Source organism: Oncorhynchus tshawytscha, unplaced genomic scaffold (assembly GCF_018296145.1).
Source record: "Oncorhynchus tshawytscha isolate Ot180627B unplaced genomic scaffold, Otsh_v2.0 Un_contig_5015_pilon_pilon, whole genome shotgun sequence".
NCBI lineage: Eukaryota > Metazoa > Chordata > Actinopteri > Salmoniformes > Salmonidae > Oncorhynchus > Oncorhynchus tshawytscha.
Window position 1 is genome coordinate 74002 of NW_024609820.1, and position 21696 is coordinate 95697.

The 21696-nt window shown below is 49.0% G+C and overlaps 1 protein-coding gene across 1 annotated transcript in view; it reads left to right on the top strand.

Moving 5' to 3' along the window:
- LOC112242349 (vacuolar protein sorting-associated protein 8 homolog) overlaps positions 1-17556 on the top strand; it is a gene marked incomplete at its 5' end in the record, with an annotated part of 91105 nt that extends 73549 nt beyond the window's left edge. The window contains 2 exons of the mRNA XM_042318965.1: positions 151-231; positions 17119-17556. Of these exons, the coding sequence (XP_042174899.1) occupies positions 151-231; positions 17119-17262 (225 nt within the window). The remainder of the gene's footprint in view (positions 1-150; positions 232-17118) is intronic.
- Between the last annotated feature and the right edge of the window lie 4140 nt (positions 17557-21696).

Below are 21696 nucleotides of genomic sequence, written 5' to 3' on the forward strand. Positions count from 1 at the left end.
GATGTGTTGTGTTGTGGCTGATCCATGTTGATGTGTTGTGTTGTGGCTGATCCATGCTGATGTTGTGTTGTGGCTGATCCATGCTGATGTGTTGTGTTGTGGCTGATCCATGCTGATGTGTTGTGGCTGATCCATGCTGATGTGCTGTAGGTGTTTGCTGAGACCACGTTGGACCCCCAGCAGAGTCAGTCCTGGGACCAGCTACGATGTCTCTACAGAGGACCTTCCAGGGTAGGTCTGCTACTCCTTTCTGTGTTTCTCTCTCTCCTCTCTCCTCTCTCATGTTATGTTTCTCTCTGCATTGAAACGTGGAAGACGTCACCGTCAGTAAGTGGATACACTATAAAGGATTAGCTGGCATCAATACTTCCTATTGCTGACTGGGCTTCAAATAAGGATGGAGAGAGACGGGCAGGCAGAGAGACGGGCAGGCAGAGAGACGGGCAGGCAGAGAGACGGGCAGGCAGAGAGACGGGCAGGCAGAGAGACGGGCAGGCAGAGGGACGGGCAGGCAGAGGGACGGGCAGGCAGAGGGACGGGCAGGCAGAGGGACGGGCAGGCAGAGGGACGGGCAGGCAGACGGGCAGGCAGAGAGACGGGCAGGCAGAGAGACGGGCAGGCAGAGGGACGGGCAGGCAGAGGGACGGGCAGGCAGGGACGGGCAGGCAGAGGGACGGGCAGGCAGAGGGACGGGCAGGCAGAGGGACGGGCAGGCAGAGGGACGGGCAGGCAGAGGCGGGCAGGCAGGCAGAGAGAGAGAGACAGTCAGGAGAGAGACAGTCAGAGACAGTCAGAGAGAGAGAGAGACAGTCAGAGAGAGAGAGAGCAGTCAGAGAGAGAGAGACAGTCAGAGAGAGAGACAGACAGTCAGAGAGAGAGAGACAGACAGTCAGAGAGAGAGAGACAGTCAGAGAGACTGGCAGGCAGAGAGAGACTGGCAGGCAGAGAGAGAGACAGTCAGAGAGAGAGAGAGACAGTCAGAGAGAGAGAGAGACAGTCAGAGAGAGAGAGAGAGAGAGAGAGACAGGCAGGTAGAGGGAGACAGACAGGCAGGCAGAGAGAGTGTTCTGTTCTGTTCAATGGAAATATCCCACTCCTCCTCCTCTCTTCCTCTACCATCCTTCTGTTCTGTTCAGGGGAAATATCCCCCTCCTTCTCTCCTCCCTTCCTCTCTTCCCCCTTCTCCTTATCCCTCCCTCCCTCTCCTCTCCTCCCTCCCTCTCCTTATCAGCCCTCCCTCCCTCCCTCTCCTTATCCCTCCTCTCCTCCCTCCCTCTCCTTATCAGCCCTCCCTCCCTCCCTCCCTCTCCTTATCCCTCCTCTCCTCCCCCTCTCCTTATCAGTCCTCTCTCCCCCTCTCCTTATCAGTCCTCTCCTCCCCCTCTCCTTATCAATCCTCTCCTCCCCCCTCCTTATCCCAATCCTCTCCTCCCCCCCTCCTTATCCCTCCTCTCCTCCCCCTCCTTATCCCTCCTCTCCTCCCCTCTCCTTATCAGTCCTCCTCCCTCCCTCCCTCTCCTTATCAGTCCTCCCTCCCTCCCTCCCTCTCCTTATCAATCCTCTCCCCCTCTCCTTATCAATCCTCTCCTCCCCCTCCTTATCAGTCCTCCCTCCCTCCCTCTCCTTATCCCTCCCTCCCTCTCCTTATCCCTCCCTCCCTCTCCTTATCCCTCCTCCCTCCCCCCTATTTTATCAGTCCTCTCCTCCCCCTCTCCTTATCAGTCCCCTCCCTCCCTCCCTCCCTCCCTCCCTCCCTCCCTCCCTCCCTCCCTCCCTCCCTCCCTCCCCCTCCCTCCCTCCCTCCCTCCCTCCCAGTCCTCTCCCTCCCTCTCCTTATCAGTCCTCTCCTCCCCTCTCCTTATCAGTCCTCTCCTCCCCCTCTCCTTATCCCTCCTCTCCTCCCCCCTCTCCTTATCAGTCCTCTCCTCCCTCCCTCCCTCCTTATCCCTCCCTCTCCTCCCCCCCTCCCTTATCCTCCCCTCCCTCCCCCCTCTCCCTCCCTCCCTCCTCTCCCTCCCCCCTCTCCTTATCAGTCCTCCCTCCCTCCCTCCCTCCCCCTCCCTCCCTCCCTCCCCCTCCCTCCCTCCCTCCCTCTCCTTATCCCTCCCTCCCCCCTCTCCTTATCAGTCCTCTCCTCCCCCTCTACTTATCAGTCCTCTCCTCCCCCTCTCCTTATCAGTCCTCTCCTCCCCCTCTCCTTATCAGCCCTCTCCTCCCCCCTCTCCTTATCCCTCCTCTCCTCCCCCTCTCCTTATCAGTCCTCCCTCCCTCTTCTCTTATCAGTCCTCTCCTCTCCTCCCCCTCCCTCTCCTTATCAGTCCTCTCCTCCCCCTCTCCTTATCAGTCCTCTCCTCCCCCTCTCCTTATCAGTCCTCTCCTCCCTCCCTCTCCTTATCAGTCCTCTCCTCCTCCCTCTCCTTATCAGTCCTCTCCTCCCTCCCTCTCCTTATCAGTCCTCTCCTCTCTCCCTCCCTCCCTCCCTCTCCTAATTTTCCCTCCAGGTTGTTAAAATCTGTGTCTTATCCTCCCACATGAGTATATAATGAACAGAGAGAGAGCCTCCTCTATTCCGTCTCCTTATTAATTCAATTTGGTTTACCGAGGCGTAATAACACACACGCGCGCACACACACACACACACACACTGTCATTCATTCTTCATTCATTCATGTACCTCAGCCTCTGTGCTCATTACCATCCTGATATAAACTGTGTTGAGAGCTGAACCAACAATAACAGAGTGAGTGACCTTTGAAGTTGAGTGTGGAGAATGAATTCTCTATGTAAGCAGCCAATGAGACTGTTGCCAATAGAGTCCTAACCCCGCCCACGTTGGCCAGGGTTGGGTTCAATTCAGTAGTTTTCAATTCAATCAATTATATTCACATCAATTAAATTCAATGAATGAATTGAAAAATATGATTCTCTTGGGACAATGGCAACAACCAGTAGTGTTGGGACTCTGTTGTCGTGGAGATGTTGTTACCATGGCGATGTGTTCCCATCTTTGACCCTAATCCTTTCAGAGTTAGAAGAGCCCTTCTGATAGATTTGATGGTTGCGCACACACACACAGAGTATAACACTCCAACCAACATCTGTCTGAGGTCTGAACAAGTGAATGATACGAGAAGACAGACACACACACATACTCAAACACACACAGATGGGTGGCTGAGTACCATGTGGCTTCCCTTGGAGATAATGACATGATGAAGACTGTCAAACTGTAAGAATATATCCCATCAATAGAGAGGAGGAGGGCGGGAGGGAGGGAGAGAGAGAGTACAGAGAGAGAGAGACAGAGAGAGAGAGAGTACAGAGAGAGAGAGTACAGAGAGAGAGAGTACAGAGAGAGAGAGTACAGAGAGAGAGAGGACAGAGAGAGGACAGAGAGAGAGAGGACAGAGAGAGAGAGAGGACAGAGAGAGAGAGGACAGAGAGAGAGAGAGGAGAGAGAGAGAGAGGACAGAGAGAGAGGACAGAGAGAGAGAGGAGAGAGAGAGAGAGAGGAGAGAGAGAGGAGGAGAGAGAGGACAGAGAGAGAGAGGACAGAGAGAGAGAGGACAGAGAGAGAGAGGAGAGAGAGAGAGGACAGAGAGAGAGAGAGAGAGAGGACAGAGAGAGAGAGACAGAGAGAGGACAGAGAGAGAGAGAGAGAGGACAGAGAGAGAGAGAGAGAGAGAGAGGACAGAGAGAGAGAGAGAGGACAGAGGACAGAGAGAGAGGACAGAGAGAGAGAGAGAGGACAGAGAGAGAGAGGACAGAGAGGACAGAGAGAGAGAGAGGACAGAGAGGAGAGGACAGAGAGAGAGAGAGGACAGAGAGAGAGAGACAGAGGAGAGAGAGAGAGAGAGAGACAGAGAGGAGAGAGAGACAGAGAGAGAGAGGACAGAGAGAGAGAGAGGAGAGAGAGAGAGAGAGGACAGAGAGAGAGAGAGGACAGAGAGAGAGACAGAGAGAGAGAGAGGACAGAGAGAGAGAGAGAGGACACAGAGAGAGAGAGGACAGAGAGAGAGAGAGAGGACACAGAGAGAGAGAGGACAGAGAGAGAGAGAGGACAGAGAGAGAGAGAGGACAGAGAGAGAGAGAGAGAGAGAGGACAGAGAGAGAGAGAGGACAGAGAGAGGACAGGAAGAGAGAGGAGAGAGAGAGGACAGGGAGAGAGGGAGAGAGAGATATATATATAGAGAGGGAGAGAAAGTCATTACCTGTAGAATGTGCTAGATGATAGCAGGCAGGGGAAGGGACTCCTCTCGTTCTGGTCTCAGATGATGATAATCCAAAAAGATTAGTGTAGGAGGAACGAACGGCCTGGTGGAGGGTTAAACCCTGTATCAAACATCCTGTCTGGGTTAAAACCCTGTATCAAACATCCTGCCTGGGTTAAAACCCTGTATCAAACATCCTGCCTGGGTTAAAACCCTGTATCAAACATCCTGCCTGGGTTAAAACCCTGTATCAAACATCCTGCCTGGGTTAAAACCCTGTATCAAACATCCTGCCTGGGTTAAAACCCTGTATCAAACATCCTGCCTGGTGAAGAGTTAAAACCCTGTATCAAACATCCTGCCTGGGTTAAAAACCCTGTATCAAACATCCTGTCTGGGTTAAAAACCCTGTATCAAACATCCTGTCTGGTGAAGAGTTAAAACCCTGTATCAAACATCCTGTCTGGGTTAAAACCCTGTATCAAACATCCTGTCTGGGTTAAAACCCTGTATCAAACATCCTGTCTGGGTTAAACCCTGTATCAAACATCCTGTCTGGGTTAAACCCTGTATCAAACATCCTGTCTGGGTTAAAACCCTGTAACAAACAGCCTCCCTCTCTTCTATCACCAGTCAGTGGGTGTTGTGGTTCCTTCCGTTGTGATCATTAGCAGCTTCACACCTAAAGTCTTACTTTGTTGGTCTGTCCTCTCCCTTTTCTCTTCAATTATTTCTCTCCCCTCCGCCTTCTCTCTCTAATTCTCTCTCCCCTCCGCCTTCTCTCTAATTCTCTCTCTCCCCTCCACCTTCTCTCTAATTCTCTCCCTCCCCTCCACCTTAACTCTAATTCTCTCTCTCCCTCCACCTTAACTCTAATTCTCTCTCTCCCTCCACCTTCTCTCTAATTCTCTCTCTCTCTCCTCCTCCACCTTCTCTCTAATTCTCTCTCTCTCTCCCCTCCACCTTCTCTCTAATTCTTCTCTCTCTCCCCTCCACCTTCTCTCTAATTCTCTCTCTCTCCCTCCACCTTCTCTCTAATTCTCTCTCTCTCTCCCCTCCACCTTCTCTCTAATTCTCTCTCTCTCCCCTCCACCTTCTCTCTAATTCTCTCTCCCCTCCACCTTCTCTCTAATTCTCTCTCTCCCCTCCGCCTCTCTCTAATTCTCTCTCCCCCTCCACCTTCTCTCTCTAATTCTCTCTCTCTCCCCTCCACCTTCTCTCTCTAATTCTCTCTCTCTCTCTCTCCCTCCTCCACCTTCTCTCTAATTATCTCTCTCTCTCCCCTCCACCTTCTCTCTCTAATTCTCTCTCTCTCCCCTCCACCTTCTCTCTAATTCTCTCTCTCTCTCCCCTCCGCCTCTCTAATTCTCTCTCCCCCTCCGCCTTCTCTCTAATTATCTCTCTCTCTCCCCTCCGCCTAATTCTCTCTCTCTAATCTCTCTCTCTCCCCTCCCTCCGCCTTCTCTCTCTAATTCTCTCTCTCCCTCCACCTTCTCTCTAATTTCTCTCTCCCCCTCCGCCTCTCTCTAATTCTCTCTCCATCCTCTCTCTCTCCACCTAATTCTCTCTCTCCCCTCCACCTTCTCTCTAATTCTCTCTCTCCCCTCCACCTTAACTCTCCCCTAATTCTCTCTCTCTCTCCCCTCCACCTTCTCTCTAATTCTCTCTCTCCCCTCCACCTTCTCTCTAATTCTCTCTCTCCCCTCCACCTTATCTCTAATTCTCTCTCTCTCCCCTCCACCTTCTCTCTAATTCTCTCTCTCCCTCCACCTTCTCTCTCTAATTCTCTCTCCACCTTATCTCTAATTCCCTCCACCTTCTCTCTCTAATTCTCTCTCCCCTCCACCTTCTCTCTCTAATTCTCTCTCTCTCTCCCCTCCACCTTCTCTCTAATTCTCTCTCCCCCTCCTCCTTCTCCCCCTCTAATCTCTCTCTCTCTCCCCTCCACCTTCTCTCTAATTCTCTCTCTCTCCCCTCCACCTGCTCTCTAATTTCTCTCTCTCCCCTCCACCTTCTCTCTAATCTCTCTCTCCCCTCCGCCTTCTCTCTAATTCTCTCTCCCCTCCACCTTCTCTCTAATTATCTCTCTCTCTCCCCTCCACCTTCTCTCTAATTCTCTCTCTCTCCCCTCCGCCTTCTCTCTAATTCTCTCTCTCTCCCCTCCGCCTTCTCTCTAATTCTCTCTCTCTCCCCTCCACCTTCTCTCTAATTATCTCTCTCTCCCTCCACCTTCTCTCTAATTCTCTCTCTCTCCCCTCCACCTTCTCTCTAATTCTCTCTCTCCCCCTCCACCTTCTCTAATCTCTCTCTCCCCCTCCACCTTCTCTCTAATTCTCTCTCTCTCTCCCCCTCCACCTTCTCTCTCTAATTCTTTCTCTCCCCTCCACCTCCTCTCTAATTCTCTCTCTCTCTCCCCTCCGCCTTCTCTAATTCTCTCTCCCCTCCGCCTTCTCTCTAATTCTCTCTCTCCCCTCCACCTTCTCTCTAATTCTCTCTCTCTCCCTCCACCTTCTCTCTAATTCTCTCTCTCTCCCCTCCACCTTCTCTCTAATTTCTCTCTCTCTCCCCTCCACCTTCTCTCTAATTCTCTCTCTCTCCCCTCCACCTTCTCTCTAATTCTCTCTCTCCCCTCCACCTTCTCTCTAATTCTCTCTCTCCCCCCTCCACCTTCTCTAATTCTCTCTCCCCCTCCACCTTCTCTCTAATTATCTCTCTCTCTCCCCTCCACCTTCTCTCTCTAATTCTCTCTCTCTCTCCCCTCCGCCTTCTCTCTAATTATCTCTCTCTCTCCCCTCCGCCTTCTCTCTAATTATCTCTCTCTCTCCCCTCCGCCTTCTCTCTAATTATCTCTCTCTCTCCCCTCCACCTTCTCTCTAATTCTCTCTCTCTCCCCTCCACCTTCTCTCTAATTCTCTCTCTCCCCTCCACCTTCTCTCTAATCTCTCTCTCCCCCTCCGCCTTCCCTAATTCTCTCTCCCCCCTCCACCTTCTCTCTCTAATTCTCTCTCTCCCTCCACCTTCTCTCTAATTCTCTCCCTCCCCTCCACCTTAACTCTCTAATTCTCTCTCTCTCCCCCTCCACCTTAACTCTCTAATTATCTCTCTCTCCCCTCCACCTTCTCTCTAATTATCTCTCTCTCCCCTCCACCTTCTCTCTAATTCTCTCTCTCCCCTCCACCTTCTCCTAATTCTCTCTCCCCCTCCACCTTCTCTCTAATTCTCTCTCTCCCCTCCACCTTCTCTCTAATTCTCTCCCTCCCCTCCACCTTAACTCTCTAATTCTCTCTCTCTCCCCTCCACCTTAACTCTCTAATTCTCTCTCTCTCCCCTCCACCTTCTCTCTAATTATCTCTCTCCCCTCCGCCTTCTCTAATTCTCTCTCCCCCTCCACCTTATCTCTAATTCTCTCTCTCTCTCCCCTCCACCTTCTCTCTCTAATTCTCTCTCTCCCCTCCGCCTTCTCTAATTCTCTCTCCCTCCCCTCCACCTTCTCTCTAATTCTCTCTCTCCCCTCCACCTTCTCTCTAATTCTCTCTCCCTCCACCTTCTCTCTAATTCTCTCTCCCTCCACCTTCTCTCTCTCTCCCCTCCGCCTTTTCTAATTCTCTCTCTCTCCCCTCCACCTTCTCTCTAATTATCTCTCTCCCCCTCCGCCTTCTCTCTAATTCTCTCTCTCCCCCTCCGCCTTCTCTAATTCTCTCTCCCCCTCCACCTTATCTCTAATTATCTCTCTCTCTCCGCTCCACCTTCTCTCTCTAATTCTCTCTCCCTCCACCTTCTCTCTAATTCTCTCTCTCCCCTCCACCTTCTCTCTAATTCTCTCTCTCCCCTCCGCCTTCTCTAATTCTCTCTCCCCCTCCGCCTTCTCTCTAATTATCTATCTCTCTCCCCTCCACCTTCTCTCTAATTCTCTCTCTCTCCCCTCCACCTTCTCTCTAATTCTCTCTCTCTCCCTCCACCTTCTCTCTAATTATCTCTCTCCCTCCACCTTCTCTCTAATTATCTCTCTCTCCCCCTCCACCTTCTCTCTCTAATTCTCTCTCTCCCCTCCACCTTCTCTCTTCAAATATTTTCTCCCCTCCACCTTCTCTCTCTAATTCTCTCTCTCTCCCCTCCGCCTTCTCTCTCTAATTCTCTCTCCCTCCGCCTTCTCTCTAATTCTCTCTCCCCTCCGCCTTCTCTCTAATTCTCTCTCTCTCTCCCCTCCACCTTCAAACCTGTCTCTCTAATTCTCTCTCTCTCCCCTCCACCTTATCTCTCTAATTCTCTCTCCCCTCCGCCTTCTCTCTAATTCTCTCTCTCCCCTCCACCTTCTCTCTAATTATCTTACTCTCTCTCTCTCTCCCTCATTCCTTCCTTTCCTCTCTCTGGTGGTCCCTCTCCTCTCGAATTCTCTCTCTCTCCCCTCTACCTTATCTCTCTAATTCTCTCTCCCCTCTACCTTATCTCTCTAATTCTCTCTCCCCTCCGCCTTCTCTCTAATTATCTTTCTCTGTCTCTCTCTCTCCCTCATTCCTTCCTTTCCTCTCTCTCTGGTGGTCCTTCTCCTCTCTAATTCTCTCTCACTCCCTCCATTGTACATCATACCTCCATAAGTGTCCAGTATATTTAATTAAAACATGGCGTCATCTCCCTCTGTCATTTTCCATGCCTGGCTTTCAAGTAGGCTGCTTCTGCTGATTGCAGAACTCCAATGTTCCCTTTCCACTGTCTGATTAGGCTATTCAAAGAGAGGTAGCTACACTCCTTCCTCTCTCCCCCTCTTCCCCTCTCCCCTTCCTCTTCCCCACTCCCCTTTCTCTTCCCCACTCCCCTTCCTCTCCCTCCTATTAATAGGATATACATCCTGCATATGGTTCCTGTATTCTACTGTACAATGTTCTATATTCTGTACCATTCATATGCAATCTCTTCTCATTCTGTAGCAGTCAGCCTCCTCTCTCTTCTCATTCTGTAGCAGTCAGCCTCCTCTCCCTTCTCATTCTGTAGCAGTCAGCCTCCTCTCCCTCCTATAGATGTCGGTCAGCCTCCTCTCCCTCCTATAGATGTCGGTCAGCCTCCTCTCCCTCCTATAGATGTCGGTCAGCCTCCTCTCCCTCCTATAGATGTCGGTCAGCCTCCTCTCCCTCCTATAGATGTCGGTCAGCCTCCTCTCCCTCCTATAGATGTCAGTCATGCTCCTCTCCCTCCTATAGATGTCAGTCATGCTCCTCTCCCTCCTATAGATGTCAGTCAGCCTCCTCTCCCTCCTATAGATGTCGGTCAGCCTCCTCTCCCTCCTATAGATGTCGGTCAGCCTCCTCGCCCTCCTATAGATGTCACTTCTCTCCATCCTATAGATATCAGCCTCCTCTCCCTCCTATAGATATCAGTCAGTCTGTCTCCTCTCCCTCCTATAGATGTCAGTCAGCCTGTCTCCTCTCCCTCCTATAGATATCAGTCAGTCTGTCTCCTCTTCCTCCTATAGATATCAGCCTCCTCTCCCTCCTATATATATCGGTCAGCCTCCTCTCCCTCCTATAGATATCGGTCAGCCTCCTCTCCCTCCTATAGATATTGGTCAGCCTCCTCTCCCTCCTATATATATCGGTCAGCCTCCTCTCCCTCCTATAGATATTGGTCAGCCTCCTCTCCCTCCTATAGATATCGGTCAGCCTCCTCTCCCTCCTATAGATATCGGTCAGCCTCCTCTCCCTCCTATAGATGTCGGTCAGCCTGTCTCCTCTCCCTCCTATAGATATCAGTCAGCCTCCTCTCCCTCCTATAGATATCAGTCAGCCTCCTCTCCCTCCTATAGATATCGGTCAGCCTCCTCTCCCTCCTATAGATGTCGGTCAGCCTCCTCTCCCTCCTATAGATGTCGGTCAGCCTGTCTCCTCTCCCTCCTATAGATGTCGGTCAGCCTGTCTCCTCTCCCTCCTATAGATGTCGGTCAGCCTGTCTCCTCTCCCTCCTATAGATGTCGGTCAGCCTGTCTCCTCTCCCTCCTATAGATGTCGGTCAGCCTGTCTCCTCTCCCTCCTATAGATGTCGGTCAGCCTGTCTCCTCTCCCTCCTATAGATGTCGGTCAGCCTGTCCCCTCTCCCTCCTATAGATGTCGGTCAGCCTGTCTCTTCTCCCTCCTATAGATGTCAGTCAGCCTGTCTCCTCTCCCTCCTATAGATATCGGTCAGCCTCCTCTCCCTCCTATATATATCGGTCAGCCTCCTCTCCCTCCTATAGATGTCACTTCTCTCCATCCTATAGATATCAGCCTCCTCTCCCTCCTATAGATGTCACTTCTCTCCATCCTATAGATATCAGCCTCCTCTCCCTCCTATAGATGTCGGTCAGCCTCCTCTCCCTCCTATAGATGTCGGTCAGCCTCCTCTCCTCCTATAGATGTCGGTCAGCCTCCTCTCCCTCCTATAGATGTCGGTCAGCCTCCTCTCCCTCCTATAGATGTCAGTCATGCTCCTCTCCCTCCTATAGATGTCAGTCAGCCTCCTCTCCCTCCTATAGATGTCGGTCAGCCTCCTCTCCCTCCTATAGATGTCGGTCAGCCTCCTCGCCCTCCTATAGATGTCACTTCTCTCCATCCTATAGATATCAGCCTCCTCTCCCTCCTATAGATATCAGTCAGTCTGTCTCCTCTCCCTCCTATAGATGTCAGTCAGCCTGTCTCCTCTCCCTCCTATAGATTTCAGTCAGTCTGTCTCCTCTTCCTCCTATAGATATCAGCCTCCTCTCCCTCCTATATATATCGGTCAGCCTCCTCTCCCTCCTATAGATATCGGTCAGCCTCCTCTCCCTCCTATAGATATTGGTCAGCCTCCTCTCCCTCCTATAGATATCGGTCAGCCTCCTCTCCCTCCTATAGATATTGGTCAGCCTCCTCTCCCTCCTATAGATATCGGTCAGCCTCCTCTCCCTCCTATAGATATCGGTCAGCCTCCTCTCCCTCCTATAGATGTCGGTCAGCCTGTCTCCTCTCCCTCCTATAGATATCAGTCAGCCCCCTCTCCCTCCTATAGATATCAGTCAGCCTCCTCTCCCTCCTATAGATATCGGTCAGCCTCCTCTCCCTCCTATAGATGTCGGTCAGCCTCCTCTCCCTCCTATAGATGTCGGTCAGCCTCCTCTCCCTCCTATAGATGTCGGTCAGCCTGTCCCCTCTCCCTCCTATAGATGTCGGTCAGCCTGTCTCCTCTCCCTCCTATAGATGTCGGTCAGCCTGTCTCCTCTCCCTCCTATAGATGTCGGTCAGCCTGTCTCCTCTCCCTCCTATAGATGTCGGTCAGCCTGTCTCCTCTCCCTCCTATAGATGTCGGTCAGCCTGTCTCCTCTCCCTCCTATAGATGTCGGTCAGCCTGTCCCCTCTCCCTCCTATAGATGTCGGTCAGCCTCTCTTCTCCCTCCTATAGATGTCAGTCAGCCTCCTCTCCCTCCCTCCTATAGATATCGGTCAGCCTCCTCTCCCTCCTATAGATGTCGGTCAGCCTCCTCTCCCTCCTATAGATGTCACTTCTCTCCATCCTATAGATATCAGCCTCCTCTCCCTCCTATAGATATCAGTCAGTCTGTCTCCTCTTCCTCCTATAGATGTCGGTCAGCCTCCTCTCCCTCCTATAGATATCAGTCAGTCAGCCTCCTCTCCCTCCTATAGATGTCGGTCAGCCTCCTCTCCCTCCTATAGATATCGGTCAGCCTCCTCTCCCTCCTATAGATATCGGTCAGCCTCCTCTCCCTCCTATAGATGTCGGTCAGCCTCCTCTCCCTCCTATAGATGTCAGTCAGCCTGTCTCCTCTCCCTCCTATAGATATCGGTCAGCCTCCTCTCCCTCCTATAGATATCGGTCAGCCTCCTCTCCCTCCTATAGATGTCACTTCTCTCCATCCTATAGTCAGCCTCCTCTCCCTCCTATAGATGTCCTTCTCTCCATCCTATAGATATCAGCCTCCTCTCCCTCCTATAGATGTCACTTCTCTCCATCCTATAGATATCAGCCTCCTCTCCCTCCTATAGATGTCGGTCAGCCTCCTCTCCCTCCTATAGATGTCGGTCAGCCTCCTCTCCCTCCTATAGATGTCGGTCAGCCTCCTCTCCCTCCTATAGATATCGGTCAGCCTTCTCTCCCTCCTATAGATATCGGTCAGCCTCCTCTCCCTCCTATAGATTGGTCAGCCTCCTCTCCCTCCTATAGATATCGGTCAGCCTCCTCTCCCTCCTATAGATATCGGTCAGCCTCCTCTCCCTCCTATAGATGTCGGTCAGCCTGTCTCCTCTCCCTCCTATAGATATCGGTCAGCCTCCTCTCCCTCCTATAGATATCGGTCAGCCTCCTCTCCCTCCTATAGATATCGGTCAGCCTCCTCTCCCTCCTATAGATGTCGGTCAGCCTCCTCTCCCTCCTATAGATGTCGGTCAGCCTGTCTCCTCTCCCTCCTATAGATGTCGGTCAGCCTGTCTCCTCTCCCTCCTATAGATGTCGGTCAGCCTGTCTCCTCTCCCTCCTATAGATGTCGGTCAGCCTGTCTCCTCTCCCTCCTATAGATGTCGGTCAGCCTGTCTCCTCTCCCTCCTATAGATGTCGGTCAGCCTGTCTCCTCTCCCTCCTATAGATGTCGGTCAGCCTGTCCCCTCTCCCTCCTATAGATGTCGGTCAGCCTGTCTCTTCTCCCTCCTATAGATGTCAGTCAGCCTGTCTCCTCTCCCTCCTATAGATATCGGTCAGCCTCCTCTCCCTCCTATAGATATCGGTCAGCCTCCTCTCCCTCCTATAGATGTCACTTCTCTCCATCCTATAGATATCAGCCTCCTCTCCCTCCTATAGATATCAGTCAGTCTGTCTCCTCTTCCTCCTATAGATGTCGGTCAGCCTCCTCTCCCTCCTATAGATGTCAGTCAGCCTCCTCTCCCTCCTATAGATGTCGGTCAGCCTCCTCTCCCTCCTATAGATGTCGGTCAGCCCTCCTCTCCCTCCTATAGATGTCGGTCAGCCTGTCTCCTCTCCCTCCTATAGATGTCGGTCAGCCTCCTCTCCCTCCTATAGATGTCGGTCAGCCTGTCTCCTCTCCCTCCTATAGATCATCGGTCAGCCTGCCTCCTCTCCCTCCTATAGATATCGGTCAGCCTCCTCTCCCTCCTATAGATGTCACTTCTCTCCATCCTATAGATATCAGCCTCCTCTCCCTCCTATAGATGTCACTTCTCTCCATCCTATAGATATCAGCCTCCTCTCCCTCCTATAGATGTCGGTCAGCCTCCTCTCCCTCCTATAGATATCGGTCAGCCTCCTCTCCCTCCTATAGATATCGGTCAGCCTCCTCTCCCTCCTATAGATGTCGGTCAGCCTCCTCTCCCTCCTATAGATGTCGGTCAGCCTGTCTCCTCTCCCTCCTATAGATGTCGGTCAGCCTGTCTCCTCTCCCTCCTATAGATGTCGGTCAGCCTGTCTCCTCTCCCTCCTATAGATGTCGGTCAGCCTGTCTCCTCTCCCTCCTATAGATGTCGGTCAGCCTGTCCCCTCTCCCTCCTATAGATATCGGTCAGCCTCCTCTCCCTCCTATAGATATATCGGTCAGCCTCCTCTCCCTCCTATAGATGTCACTTCTCTCCATCCTATAGATATCAGCCTCCTCTCCCTCCTATAGATATCAGTCAGTCTGTCTCCTCTTCCTCCTATAGATATCAGCCTCCTCTCCCTCATATAGATATCAGTCAGTCTGTCTCCTCTCCCTCCTATAGATGTCGGTCAGCCTCCTCTCCCTCCTATAGATGTCGGTCAGCCTCCTCTCCCTCCTATAGATGTCGGTCAGCCTCCTCTCCCTCCTATAGATATCGGTCAGCCTCCTCTCCCTCCTATAGATGTCGGTCAGCCTCCTCTCCCTCCTATAGATGTCGGTCAGCCTCCTCTCCCTCCTATAGATGTCGGTCAGCCTCCTCTCCCTCCTATAGATGTCGGTCAGCCTCCTCTCCCTCCTATAGATGTCGGTCAGCCTCCTCTCCCTCCTAGATGTCGGTCAGCCTCCTCTCCCTCCTATAGATGTCGGTCAGCCTCTTCTCCCTCCTATAGATGTCGGTCAGCCTCCTCTCCCTCCTATAGATGTCGGTCAGCCTCTTCTCCCTCCTATAGATGTCGGTCAGCCTCCTCTCCCTCCTATAGATGTCGGTCAGCCTCCTCTCCCTCCTATAGATGTCGGTCAGCCTCCTCTCCCTCCTATAGATGTCGGTCAGCCTGTCTCCTCTCCCTCCTATAGATGTCGGTCAGCCTCCTCTCCCTCCTATAGATGTCGGTCAGCCTGTCTCCTCTCCCTCCTATAGATGTCGGTCAGCCTCCTCTCCCTCCTATAGATGTCGGTCAGCCTCCTCTCCCTCCTATAGATGTCGGTCAGCCTCCTCTCCCTCCTATAGATATCGGTCAGCCTCCTCTCCCTCCTATAGATGTCGGTCAGCCTCCTCTCCCTCCTATAGATGTCGGTCAGCCTGTCTCCTCTCCCTCCTATAGATGTCGGTCAGCCTGTCTCCTCTCCCTCCTATAGATGTCGGTCAGCCTGTCTCCTCTCCCTCCTATAGATGTCGGTCAGCCTGTCTCCTCTCCCTCCTATAGATGTCGGTCAGCCTGTCTCCTCTCCCTCCTATAGATGTCGGTCAGCCTGTCCCCTCTCCCTCCTATAGATGTCGGTCAGCCTGTCTCTTCTCCCTCCTATAGATGTCGGTCAGCCTGTCTCCTCTCCCTCCTATAGATGTCGGTCAGCCTCCTCTCCCTCCTATAGATGTCGGTCAGCCTCCTCTCCCTCCTATAGATGTCACTTCTCTCCATCCTATAGATCGGTCAGCCTGTCTCTCCCTCCTATAGATGTCGGTCAGCCTGTCTCCTCTCCCTCCTATAGATGTCGGTCAGCCTCCTCTCCCTCCTATAGATATCAGTCTCCTCTCCCTCCTATAGATCAGCAGCCTCTCCCTCCTATAGATGTCGGTCAGCCTCCTCTCCCTCCTATAGATATCGGTCTCCTCCCTCCTATAGATGTCAGCCTGTCTCTCTCCCTCCTATAGATGTCGGTCAGCCTCCTCTCCCTCCTATAGATGTCGGTCAGCCTGTCTCCTCTCCCTCCTATAGATATCGGTCAGCCTCCTCTCCCTCCTATAGATATCGGTCAGCCTCCTCTCCCTCCTATAGATGTCACTTCTCTCCTCCTATAGATCGGTCAGCCTCCTCTCCCTCCTATAGATGTCGGTCACTTCTCTCCATCCTATAGATGTCAGCCTCCTCTCCCTCCTATAGATGTCGGTCAGCCTGTCTCCTCTCCCTCCTATAGATGTCGGTCAGCCTGTCTCTCCCTCCTATAGATGTCGGTCAGCCTGTCTCCTCCCTCCTATAGATGTCGGTCAGCCTGTCCTCTCCCTCCTATAGATGTCGGTCAGCCTGTCTCCTCTCCCTCCTATAGATGTCGGTCAGCCTGTCTCCTCTCCCTCCTATAGATGTCGGTCAGCCTGTCTCCTCTCCCTCCTATAGATGTCGGTCAGCCTGATCCTCTCCCTCCTATAGATGTCGGTCAGCCTGTCTCCTCTCCCTCCTATAGATGTCGGTCAGCCTGTCCTCTCCCTCCTATAGATATCGGTCAGCCTCCTCTCCCTCCTATAGATATCGGTCAGCCTCCTCTCCCTCCTATAGATGTCACTTCTCTCCATCCTATAGATATCAGCCTCCTCTCCCTCCTATAGATGTCGGTCAGCCTGTCTCCTCTCCTCCTATAGATGTCAGTCCTCCTCTCCCTCCTCCTATAGATGTCGGTCAGTCTGTCTCCTCTCCCTCCTATAGATGTCGGTCAGCCTCCTCTCCCTCCTATAGATGTCGGTCAGCCTCCTCTCCCTCCTATAGATGTCGGTCAGCTGTCTCCTCTCCCTCCTATAGATGTCGGTCAGCCTCCTCTCCCTCCTATAGATGTCGGTCAGCCTGTCTCCTCTCCCTCCTATAGATGTCGGTCAGCCTGTCCTCTCCCTCCTATAGATGTCGGTCAGCCTCCTCTCCCTCCTATAGATGTCGGTCAGCCCTCCTCTCCCTCCTATAGATGTCGGTCAGCCTCCTCCTCCCTCCTATAGATGTCGGTCAGCCTGTCTCCTCTCCCTCCTATAGATGTCGGTCAGCCTGTCTCCTCTCCCTCCTATAGATGTCGGTCAGCCTCCCTCCTATAGATGTCTCCTCTCCCTCCTATAGATGTCGGTCAGCCTGTCTCCTCTCCCTCCTATAGATGTCGGTCAGCCTGTCTCCTCTCCCTCCTATCGATGTCGGTCAGCCTGTCTCCTCTCCCTCCTATCGATGTCGGTCAGCCTGTCTCCTCTCCCTCCTATCGATGTCGGTCAGCCTGTCTCCTCTCCCTCCTATCGATGTCGGTCAGCCTGTCTCCTCTCCCTCCTATCGATGTCGGTCAGCCTCCTCTCCCTCCTATATATATCGGTCAGCCTCCTCTCCCTCCTATAGATGTCTGTCAGTCAGCCTCCTCGCCCTCCTGTAGAATGAGATGTAGAAGAGATGGAGAGAGGGATGGAGAAGAGAGAGAGAGATGGAGAAGTGATGAAGAGAGAGAGATGGGGATGGAGAAGAGAGAGATGGAGAATCACTGTGGTGTTGGAAGGGGGAGAGTATGAGAGGAAGGTGTCATGATTGCAGAAGAACAGAAATTAAAGACCTGTCTCTCTCTGTCTCTCTGTGTCTCTGTCTCTGTCTCTGTGTCTCTGTGTCTCTCTGTCTCTCTGTGTCTCTCTGTGTCTCTCTGTGTCTCTCTGTGTCTCTCTGTGTCTCTCTGTCTCTCTGTGTCTCTGTGTCTCTGTCTCTTTATTTTCCTATCCCTCACCAGTTTTTTACCCTGACACTAACCCCATGCATCATCTCTCTGATCGTTATCATGTCTGGTCTTGTCCTCCAGTTGGCCATCCTGTCGGAAATCTCCCACTGCCATGGCAACGAGAAGGCGGGCCTCCTAAACCCCTCCCAACCAGGAACAGGAAGTATATTCCACAGCGAGAACTTCCAGCTCAAACTCTCCCCACCGCCATCGGTCGAAGAGTAGCTTGCCTACAGCCATGTTCAGTATGATGACGTTGTGGAACTTTCAGATAGAAATATTTTGTGTAGAACAGACACGATGTCCTGGTCAGGTAGAATAGGCTGTTCCCTCTATTTGTTATATTTCTGACTGAAGACACCCCTGTTGTTTCTGTTGTTGATTAAACACTACCACGGATTATACTCTTGTTGATCAAAACTACGTTATCCACTGTCTGGGCGGATATTTGAAATGGTATCGATGAAATGTTATGTTTCTGTCTGCAAAATGTCCATAAATAAACCAATTTGTAACGTTTAATTTGTGTGTTGCTTGTGGCACTTCAACGAGGCTGATGGATAACCTTTATCAGCTGGGAATACTCTTTATTGTTGCGTTGCTGATTTTTGTACTTTATTTACTTTACTTGATTTTACAGACATGAGAACAGAAAAACAGTACAACCCTCACCCCCTCATTCCCTTTCCTTCCTTCCTTCCTTCCCTCCCTCCCTACAGGTTACTGTACCAGTTAATACTATAGTGAATTGGTCAGGTTACTGTACCAGATAATACTATAGTGAATTGGTCAGGTTACTGACGTTACTGTACCAGTTAATACTATAGTGAATTGGTCAGGTTACTGTACCAGATAATACTATAGTGAATTGGTCAGGTTACTGTACCAGTTAATACTATAGTGAATTGGTCAGGTTACTGACGTTACTGTACCAGTTAATACTATAGTGAATTGGTCAGGTTACTGTACCAGATAATACTATAGTGAATTGGTCAGGTTACTGACGTTACTGTACCAGTTAATACCAGGTTACTTACCAGATAATACTATAGTGAATTGGTCAGGTTACTGTACCAGTTAATACTATAGTGAATTGGTCAGTTAATACTATAGTGAATTGGTCAGGTTACTGACGTTACTGTACCAGTTAATACTATAGTGAATTGGTCAGGTTACTGTACCAGTTAATACTATAGTGAATTGGTCAGGTTACTGTACCAGTTAATACTATAGTGAATTGGTCAGGTTACTGACGTTACTGTACCAGTTAATACTATAGTGAATTGGTCAGGTTACTGTACCAGATAATACTATAGTGAATTGGTCAGGTTACTGACGTTACTGTACCAGTTAATACTATAGTGAATTGGTCAGGTTACTGTACCAGATAATACTATAGTGAATTGGTCAGGTTACTGACGTTACTGTACCAGTTAATACTATAGTGAATTGGTCAGGTTACCAGTTAATACTATAGTGAATTGGTCAGGTTAGACGTTACTGTACCAGTTAATACTATAGTGAATTGGTCAGGTTACTGTACCAGATAATACTATAGTGAATTGGTCAGGTTACTGACGTTACTGTACCAGTTAATACTATAGTGAATTGGTCAGGTTACTGTACCAGATAATACTATAGTGAATTGGTCAGTTACTGTTACTATAGTGAATTGACGTTACTGTACCAGTTAATACTATAGTGAATTGGTCAGGTTACTGTACCAGTTAATACTATAGTGAATTGGTCAGGTTACTGTACCAGTTAATACTATAGTGAACAGTTACTGTACCAGTTAATACTATAGTGAATTGGTCAGGTTACTGTACCAGATAATACTATAGTGAATTGGTCAGGTTACTGTACCAGATAATACTATAGTGAATTGGTCAGGTTACTGACGTTACTGTACCAGTTAATACTATAGTGAATTGGTCAGGTTACTGTACCAGATAATACTATAGTGAATTGGTCAGGTTACTGTACCAGATAATACTATAGTGAATTGGTCAGGTTACTGACGTTACTGTACCAGTTAATACTATAGTGAATTGGTCAGGTTACTGACGTTACTGTACCAGTTAATACTATAGTGAATTGGTCAGGTTACTGACGTTACTGTACCAGTTAATACTATAGTGAATTGGTCAGGTTACTGTACCAGATAATACTATAGTGAATTGGTCAGGTTACTGACGTTACTGTACCAGTTAATACTATAGTGAATTGGTCAGGTTACTGTACCAGATAATACTATAGTGAATTGGTCAGGTTACTGACGTTACTGTACCAGTTAATACTATAGTGAATTGGTCAGGTTACTGTACCAGTTAATACTATAGTGAATTGGTCAGGTTACTGTACCAGATAATACTATAGTGAATTGGTCAGGTTACTGTCGTTACTGTACCAGTTAATACTATAGTGAATTGGTCAGGTTACTGTACCAGATAATACTATAGTGAATTGGTCAGGTTACTGACGTTACTGTACCAGTTAATACTATAGTGAATTGGTCAGGTTACTGTACGTTACTGTACCAGTTAATACTATAGTGAATTGGTCAGGTTACTAACGTTACTGTACCAGTTAATACTATAGTGAATTGGTCAGGTTACTGTACCAGTTAATACTATAGTGAATTGGTCAGGTTACCAGTTAATACTATAGTGAATTGGTCAGGTTACTGTACTATAGTTAATACTATAGTGAATTGGTCAGGTTTGGTCAGGTTACTGTACCAGTTAATACTATAGTGAATTGGTCAGGTTACTGTACCAGTTAATACTATAGTGAATTGGTCAGGTTACTGACGTTACTGTACCAGTTAATACTATAGTGAATTGGTCAGGTTACTGTACCAGTTAATACTATAGTGAATTGGTCAGGTTACTGTACCAGTTAATACTATAGTGAATTGGTCAGGTTACTGTACCAGTTAATACTATAGTGAATTGGTCAGGTTACTGTACCAGTTAATACTATAGTGAATTGGTCAGGTTACTGTACCAGTTAATACTATAGTGAATTGGTCAGGTTACTGTACCAGTTAATACTATAGTGAATTGGTCAGGTTACTGTACCAGTTAATACTATAGTGAATTGGTCAGGTTACTGTACCAGTTAATACTATAGTGAATTGGTCAGGTTACTGTACCAGTTAATACTATAGTGAATTGGTCAGGTTACTAACGTTACTGTACCAGTTAATACTATAGTGAATTGGTCAGGTTACTGTACCAGTTAATACTATAGTGAATTGGTCAGGTTACTGTACCAGTTAATACTATAGTGAATTGGTCAGGTTACTGTACCAGTTAATACTATAGTGAATTGGTCAGGTTACTGTACCAGTTAATACTATAGTGAATTGGTCAGGTAGTACTAACGTTACTGTACCAGTTAATACTATAGTGAATTGGTCAGGTTACTGTACCAGTTAATACTATAATTGGTCAGGTTACTGTACCAGTTAATACTATAGTGAATTGGTCAGGTTACTGTACCAGTTAATACAGGTTACTAACGTTACTGTACCAGTTAATACTATAGTGAATTGGTCAGGTTACTGTACCAGTGTGAATTGGTCAGGTTACTGTACCAGATAATACTATAGTGAATTGGTCAGGTTACTGTACCAGTTAATACTATAGTGAATTGGTCAGGTTACTGTACCAGTTAATACTATAGTGAATTGGTCAGGTTACTGTACCAGTTAATACTATAGTGAATTGGTCAGGTTACTGTACCAGTTAATACTATAGTGAATTGGTCAGGTTACTAACGTTACTGTACCAGTTAATACTATAGTGAATTGGTCAGGTTACTGTACCAGTTAATACTATAGTGAATTGGTCAGGTTACTAACGTTACTGTACCAGTTAATACTATAGTGAATTGGTCAGGTTACTGTACCAGTTAATACTATAGTGAATTGGTCAGGTTACTAACGTTACTGTACCAGTTAATACTATAGTGAATTGGTCAGGTTACTGTACCAGTTAATACTATAGTGAATTGGTCAGGTTACTAACGTTACTGTACCAGTTAATACTATAGTGAATTGGTCAGGTTACTGTACGAGTTAATACTATAGTGAATTGGTCAGGTTACTATCGTTACTGTACCAGTTAATACTATAGTGAATTGGTCAGGTTACTAACGTTACTGTACCAGTTAATACTATAGTGAATTGGTCAGGTTACTGTACCAGTTAATACTATAGTGAATTGGTCAGGTTACTAACGTTACTGTACCAGTTAATACTATAGTGTTACTGTACCAGTTAATACTATAGTGAATTGGTCAGGTTACTGTACCAGTTAACACTATAGTGAATTGGTCAGGTTACTGTACCAGATAACACTAGTGAATTGGTCAGGTTACTGTACTAGTTAATACTATAGTGAATTGGTCAGGTTACTGTACCAGTTAATACTATAGTGAATTGGTCAGGTTACTGTACCAGTTAATACTATAGTGAATTGGTCAGGTTACTGTACCAGTTAATACTATAGTGAATTGGTCAGGTTACTAACGTTACTGTACCAGTTAATACTATAGTGAATTGGTCAGGTTACTGTACCAGTTAATACTATAGTGAATTGGTCAGGTTACTAACGTTACTGTACCAGTTAATACTATAGTGAATTGGTCAGG